The sequence below is a fragment of the Pistacia vera genome, unplaced genomic scaffold (assembly GCF_008641045.1).
Source record: "Pistacia vera cultivar Batoury unplaced genomic scaffold, PisVer_v2 Contig974, whole genome shotgun sequence".
Taxonomy (NCBI): Eukaryota; Viridiplantae; Streptophyta; class Magnoliopsida; order Sapindales; family Anacardiaceae; genus Pistacia; species Pistacia vera.
Window position 1 is genome coordinate 1,075 of NW_022196861.1, and position 8,063 is coordinate 9,137.

Sequence of the window (8,063 nt, forward strand, 5' to 3'; positions counted from 1 at the left end):
TTTTTTCTCTGTTTTTAATATTTAAAAAAAAAATGGCATAATAATAGCCACTCGCTTGACTATTTTATTTTTTAAGCATAAAAATAGAGAAAAAAAAAATTCATTCATTCAAATAATTACATATAATTAAATAATTAAAAATACTTGACTTCATATAATTTCATTATCATACAATGTTTTAAGAAAACCAAAAAAAACAAATTCTCACAATTTCAAACTACAATTTAAATTTCTGAATTTACTTTTGAAAAAAATACACAAAAGGAATCAACAATTTTCAGCTACCAAGCATCCCAAGCTATTGTGTTACAGGAGATCATAAATTTCCAAACACAATTGGGAAGAGGATAACAGAAGAAAAAGAGATCGATCATCCCTAAGTGCTTAAACCAGCAGGATTGTTAGAACAGCGAAAATGCAAAATGAAAATTCACAAACTCTACATGTCAATGTTCTGTTTCACTACTCTCCGGAAGCACAGTTCCTTCTAAGAAAATAAATTTATTGGTTGCACCAAATATGTTGGCCATCTGTAGAACTACAGTTTGAGATATCTTCGACATTGGGAGCACAGACTCTGGAAGACAAGGCATACACTCCGGTTGAAATTTCTTCTTCTCAAAGGTTGGTGCATACAGTGTCAAAACTGTCCAACAAAATATGAATCTGCAGAAAGAAAACGATTTTTATACCATAATTTCGTTCATGGAATTGTAATAGTAAGAGAAACTCAGTATCAGGAAAGAATCATGCTACGACAGATGTTCTTGCAAACAAACATAAACATTAACCAATAGTTTTTCATCAGACAACCTTTATCATGTGCAGATGCAAAATTTCAATCCTGCACAATGAACAAGAGAGAAGATTAAACAGTACCTCAAAAGAAGTCTCCTTAAAAATGGATCACTTAAAATCTGTGCCCATACGTGATCAAGATCATCTGATGTTGCCAAAGTTGATCCCCAGTCATTCAATGATGAAGAAAGAAGCGTCTCCGCCTTCTTATATTTATCCTGAAGAAAATTTTCCTCTTTAATTAACAAACGAAATCAATTGATAAATATGAAGAGAAAGAAGGGTTGATTCCTACACACCATCTCAATTTCAGAACCTGAAACACCAATCAACAAACAGAAGGCCTGCAATGGGGCTGTGAGAAAAATGGTAAATAGGCTACCACTTGGGCTGCGAGAGAAATCAGTACCAGCAATGAGGATTGAACTACTTGGCGATAGGAGCATTGCAGCTGGCTCTCCCTTCTCAGCTCCACTTATAGCCTGCAAAATTTAAATGCCATGATGACATGTAATTAGCATTAAGATATTTTTATGTGACATTCTGAGACCTGTATAGATCATTCAAGATGGACCATTAACAGTTTATATGGTTTAAAAATGAAGAACATATAATCACTTCTTAGAAGTCACATACTAAAAGTTATTCATGCAAGGACTGCAACATTAGATAGAATATTGACAGCATGAAGAAACAAAAACTGGTCATGACATTAACAGATCAATCAGCATTTAATTACACAACCTCTTTAACTGCTCTCTCTCTCTCTCTCTCTCTCTCTCTCTCTCTTATATATAATGAAGAAGCATCTTCAACCTATATATTAATATCTCAATGAGTAGAAGCCTCCCTAATCTCAAAGATGTTACTCATATCTTTGCAAGCAAAAAGTATGTAAATTACACAGTGAATAGCAGAAATAATTTAAAATTGTGATTTGATGGACATAAAAAATACTCCTATATTGGCAGCAGTTATTGAAGAACCCCAACCCAAGCGTTTTTTTGGTATGAAACTTAGAATATTACTAAAAAAGAGTTACATGTATGAAATACAACACATGCCCACAAGATAGCAACGTCATGACACAATTTCCATGATCTATTACTTTCCTCAAAAACTCACTCTAGAAGCTTCCACACAACCACCCAAAGATTTATCATCCTTTTTGTTGCCGCTAATTCACGGGGAGAGAAATGTCACCTCCACCATTAGCGTAGCGACACACCAGTTCAAAATATTGTCAACCAGAGTAACAATATAATATCATCACTGTTGATTCCGGTAATGTCCCCAGCACAGCAATTTCCAAATTCAACAAACCTTGCATGCCCCTACTGCTTAAACTGGTTTTGTACGGTAAAACCTATCTTCGACTTATTGTTATAGGATTATTTTGTTGGAAAATGATTTGCTTAACAAATGGCTTAATAATTTCCTGGCCACCAAAATTTTGCTTGACAAATCACAAAGCTTTGCTTTTTACAGGATACAAATATCTCTTGCAATATTTCCTAAAGCCTTTAAAGAAATCACCGTATAAGTCAAAAAGTACCAAGATTTTTTCAATTCCACATACATAATCTACATCATATCTCCTCTTCCAAATCCTTAATATCTACAATAAACCTTTGCAATAATTAAACCTGAACTTAACATTCAACATAGTTATGCACGTTATTGAAAACCTCATGTAAGAATTTAAATGCAATAACAAAGAATAGGAGTTCACATACTTGCCTTAAATGATTCACTACCATCACTGTCAATTACTATGAAAAGTGGTCTTCTTGTGAAGGGAATAATATCAGAAGGATAAATGCAGCTTAATCCTGGAAAAAAAAGGACTACTTGATGTCAAAATAAGCATTCTGGAATTCTGGTCATACCAATAGCGAAAATCATGGTATAAAAGAGCTTCTATGCATTACTTTGGCATAAAACAATATACAAACTGATAATGAGTCGTAATTTTGAATTAAAGATCAATAAAACCATGAAAGAAACAAAAATTTAATCAAGAATTCATAGAAGCTCTTTAACATGAAAATCATTTTGGCAATTAGCCACGCAAGTTATCTTCTCTTATATTGATAGGAAACAAGGTACAGTTTGTTTTCAGTTCATAAAAGGATTTAGAATTTAGTTAACCATCACTAGTATCTAGTCCTTGTGCAGCAAGAAGCAAGGAATGAGTCATGCATTTTTATCAAATTTCATTAGCAGAAGTGAGGTTAACAAGAAAATTAATATTTGCAGAATATGATTAGAGAAATTAAGAAAAAAAATCCAGAATTGGGGTCATGTATCCAATCTTATTAACCTAATTCAGACACATGGTTCAGGCAATCACATAGTAAGCTGAATGGAGCAGAGTACCTCCATTTCCTCGAGTACCAAACTGCAAACAGCTAGTTTGGTAACATAAACATTCTCCTCTCCTTCGCTGTAAGGTGGGGTTTGTGCTATTATTTGTCGAGCTTGATGGAGAAGTGGAGTAGGCATCTGAGGAAATGGTATGAGACTCAAAGTTCCTGTTACTGTTATCACCAGTGTTCATAGAAGGTTCGACGCCTGATGGACAAGAAATACAGTTTTCAACTATTCCTAAAGCAAAATGAATAATGTAAAAAACATGACCACATCACCTATGATAAATAAAAATTCCGCAATCATGTGATTTGAATAGCAGAATTTGATTAACCTGATGCAGATAAATATATTAAGAGAACACCATCTGGAGGTAGCTCCTCACAAATTGTGGCCAAAACCTGCCAAGAAAAAGCACAAGTATTGGTAATTTATAACAACACAAAAGTATAAACTGATAAAATACAGACAATAAAGTTTTTTTATTTTTTTTATTTTTGATGAGCTATAGACCACTTGACATGTGCACCTAATTGGAAGCTAGGCTTATATATTACTGCCAGATCCCACAATCTTATTTCCAACCTCCCAATTGAAAACCAAGGATCATACCATCCAATTCACTACTTGAGTTTATCTCCTTTCTAGAAAAATATAGTACATATCTATTTTGAGCACTATCAATAACACAGCATTATCAGCTCAACTCAACACCTCAAAACCTCTCTAAATGTTTCAATACTATATGACAGAAACATTGACAATTCCTGAGCCTTATCTATGATACAGGCAAACCACTGAAAATTCTCCTAAATCATTGGAAAGGAAAGATGAATAATGAAGAGAGAGGTAAATACGGTGTAACTCCAGACCTGTCCAAAAATTCAAAAAGAGGCCAATTCCTTCTCTCCCTAACCAAAAATATGAATAATTAGTTTGCACAATTTTATTTGTTTTTTCAGTTTTGCTGCTTCAACTCAGCTTCTTTGGACCTTAAACAAATCTCTTTTCATCTTGAGGAAAATGAATTATTGTCCATTAAAGGGAAGTTGTCAAGGAATCCTGAGTTTCCCATTTGTTAGGTAGTCAATGGCATAGAACACCCACTAGTAAATAAACAACTCTTGCTCCTCATGACGGCCTGGACCTATTTCTAATCATGGTATTTACATCTATCAACTAACCAACTTAACCTGATCACTATCAGTTTAACAAATGAAATTTATAAAGAAGAAATACATGACTTAGAATTTATGTAACCTAATAAGTCAATATTAAAGATATAATAAAGCAGGCAACAGGTTGGAAAAATTAATCTCTCACAACTCACTGCTATAAAATGTGTCACAGATGGACGATGTAAGATGGCTTTTCGTGGGTTAGGTGGTAAAGTAGGATCAGCAATATCCTGAGAGTAGTTTACACGACTAGGCCCTGGGGCCCCATTCTGACCAATTTTAATATTATTTGACTGGAAAAATGAACCACTGGGTTCCCATTCTAGGCACTGAAGCATCCTGAAGGCATCAAGAGTGAGCTCTGAAAATTTGACCTGACCAATAAATGCATTAAAGAAAAAAGAAAATCAAGAATTGCCCAGGGTATAATTTATAATAGTATCAAGAGAACTGAGTTATTCAAACATTTCAATTTCAGAATATGAATAAAGCATCTCCCATTCCATATATTGATGACAAGAATAGAAAAAAGGATATCTTTAATACCTAACCTCATTATAGTGGTAGCTGCTCAAAATAGCATCTCGTAATCTTAAGCTTCTATTAGCAGCAGAAGTGGCAACATGCAGCAGAGCATCTGGATGAGGGNCAAAAAATTTCAACCTAATATATTCCAGATTTTTCCAAGCTACCACAACACCAAATCAAACCAAACAAAGCAAAGATCTAATTTTAAAATCAATTTGAAACACCAATTTACCTCTCATTTCTCCTAAAATTTTCTCAGCAACCAAACACCACATAAATCACCCTAAAATAGAATAAAACTAATTACTAAAATTATCAAAAACAAGTTTGACTTTCTCCAAAGAGTTCAGTTTCAACAACAGAATCTACAAAAACAAAGTAAGAAAAAACAAAGCACGACTCACCTCAAATTCAAAAGTAAGCGTTTCTCGAAGAAGAATCAAATCGAGATCTCAAAGACGACAGAGGCGTGACGTAAATCGACGCAGCTATTAGCAACAAAAATCAAATCCTTCGAGGAGGTTCTAGAGTTTGGTCTCTGGAGAAAGCACTTGAATTTTGTAAAATTTTTTAATGAATTTCGTAATATTTTAATATTATTTTAAGGTAAGTAAAAAAGAGAGTCATGTAAGTGACGACACGTGGCTAGGAGATCAAAACAAGGCAAGTGGTAGATATCAGAATTCGTGGACGAGAGAGGGGAGATGAGATCCGATCAGTTTCGTTAATACTATTGGTCCACGTACATCCTACCTTCTAGAGAAACGACACGTGGCGCGCATTTTAAAGGAATTGTTTTTCGTTTGTGGTGTGCACGTGATAACAAGTGCTGACGTAGGTTTTGCTTATGTGTCCAATTTTTTATTTTTTTATTTATTTCAAAAAAATTATGTGTCCCCGCGGGACCGTCTGGTGTTCTGTTGTCTCTCGTCTGGCGTGATTTTCCGTAATTAATAACATTAAATAACAATTCTAACAAACTACAACTGGTAAAGAAATATATATATATATAAGTAAAAAATAATTTTTAAACGTATAGGTAAAAAATAATTTTTAAAAGATATGTTTAAAATTGTTTTTATAAGGATCATGTTTGAATAAAATAAAATGATAAATCTAATTGTATTTAAATAAAGTCTTTATAAAACTAATTTAGGACTGTCTTTATTAATATATTACTCATCAAGTAAATCACGACACCACGTATCTTCTATTTCATTTCTTCTAGGAGTTGTTTATAGTTTGCATTAGGGGTTACATTGAGTCAAGTCAAGTTGAATATTTGGTAAATCAAACTCGACTCGATCACTATAGTACTGAGTTTGAGTTCAAGCATGATCAAGTCTAAGAAATCAAGTTCGAACTCAAATTCTATACTTGAAATCGAAAATCAAGTTCGAACTCAAATTTTGTACTTGAAATTGGAAACCGAGTTCAAATTCAAGTTCGTATAATCGAGTTTTTTAAAGTTTTATTTGAGTTTTAATCGAGCTTGAGTTCAAACTCGATTTCGAGCTCATCTAACAAGGGTGGATTTACAAATTTTATAACTTTTAAATTACTTATGACTGTTATTACTTTAAAAACTATCAACTTAACCATTGAGCTTGGAAATGCATGCAACCATTGAGTCGAGTTCTATTGTGATCGAACTCGACTCGATTAACTACTCGAACTTGACTTGACTTGACTAATGTCGAGTTGAGTTCGAGCCAACATTAAATCGAATTTGAGTAGCTCGTGAACGGATCGACTCGATTTTCACCCCTAGTCTGCATCATACAAAAGAATGTTAAATTATAAATTATTTCTACTTATCATTTTAGTTTGATGAGTTGAATATACATAAAATGAAGAAAATTTAACTCCCGGACATCCCAAGTTTCCATTTAACAAAATGGCCTTGAAAATCTTTTTAATTTTTTTGATTTATTTTTTAATTTAGAAAAGCTGACGTGGCACAGTTAGGATTCATTAAACATGTAAAATGGGTTAAAATGAAAAGATTCAAACATATGTGGGCAAAAATAATTAATGAAAGTTTTTTAAAATATGAAATTTAAAAATGAGCCCCACCCATTCAAATCGCTTAATCGAAACTGATTAGGCAAAAATCGATTTCTTAAACCCTAAACGGAATCTTTGCAATTTCCGGCGATACAGTCCACATTCACAATCGAAACTGCAAATTTTCATACCAAATTCAATCCTAAAGCTTCCTTTCTTAAAACCATGGCTGAAATTCACAATGATGAGGAAAACCCAACGCCACTTCGAATCCTAGAGTTCAGCGGTGCAAGCAATTCAATAGCTGCTCCGGTGGATCATCCAATCAGTGAAGGTGGTCCACAGGTAGAGGAGACGACAGCGGCACAATAACAGAGAGAAGAATCGCAAAATGGTTGTAAAGAGGAGGAGGCCGGCGAGAATTCAGGCGAGGAGGATGAGTTCGACGAGAATTCAGGCGAGGAGGATGAGTCCGGCGAGAATTCAGGCGAGGAGAAAAGACCGACAAGAATTCAGGCGAGGAAGAGGCCGACGAAGAAGGTGTACGTATTTGTTTTGGGAGTTCTGGTACTGTATTGTATTTTAGTTCGCCATACCAATTCTATGCTTAGCCTTTGTTTGGTGCATGGCTGTAGTGTCAACATCTTTCATGTCACTGATGCTCTACTGATTTAGATATGTGATGGTGTACTTCTCGTGTACTGCTTGTGGATGAAAAACCACTGGTGGAATTTGAATGATTAAAAGCTTTTTATTGTATCAGTACTTCTATGCGGCTCTGATTAACCTGGAGATGAAGACCCCTGATTGTATCAGTGCTTCATCTCTATTTCATCGCAGGAGTAAAATGACCCCTGATTGTATCAGTGCTTCATCTCCATTTCATCGCAGGAGTAAAATGACCCCTGATTGTATCAGTGCTTCTATGTGGTTCAGATCATTGTTTTGAATTTGTGTGTATGTGATGTTAGTTTGATGGCCAGTCATTTGCTTTCAAGAGACATGATCTAATTTAATCATTCCTTGAAGGAAGTAATATAAGAATTTGGTAGGTTTTGTTTGTTCACTTAAATCTTGAATATATGGTTAGAAGAACCTTTTACTTGCTTATTATTAACTGATAATGTTAGATCTTGTGTTTGTGGTGAGGTTTTACTTTTCTGTTGCCAAAAATGGAAACAA

The 8,063-nt window shown here is 34.2% G+C and overlaps 1 protein-coding gene across 1 annotated transcript; it reads right to left on the minus strand.

Moving 5' to 3' along the window:
• Positions 1-446: 446 nt before the first annotated feature.
• On the minus strand, positions 447-4,999 carry LOC116121362 (protein SCAI-like; the record flags this gene model as incomplete). Its single annotated transcript, XM_031407322.1, has 8 exons — positions 447-666; positions 880-1,016; positions 1,098-1,280; positions 2,539-2,630; positions 3,178-3,405; positions 3,503-3,569; positions 4,499-4,720; positions 4,898-4,999. Coding segments are annotated over 8 exons (1,251 nt in total), but the record flags the coding sequence as incomplete, so codon positions are not given.
• Between the last annotated feature and the right edge of the window lie 3,064 nt (positions 5,000-8,063).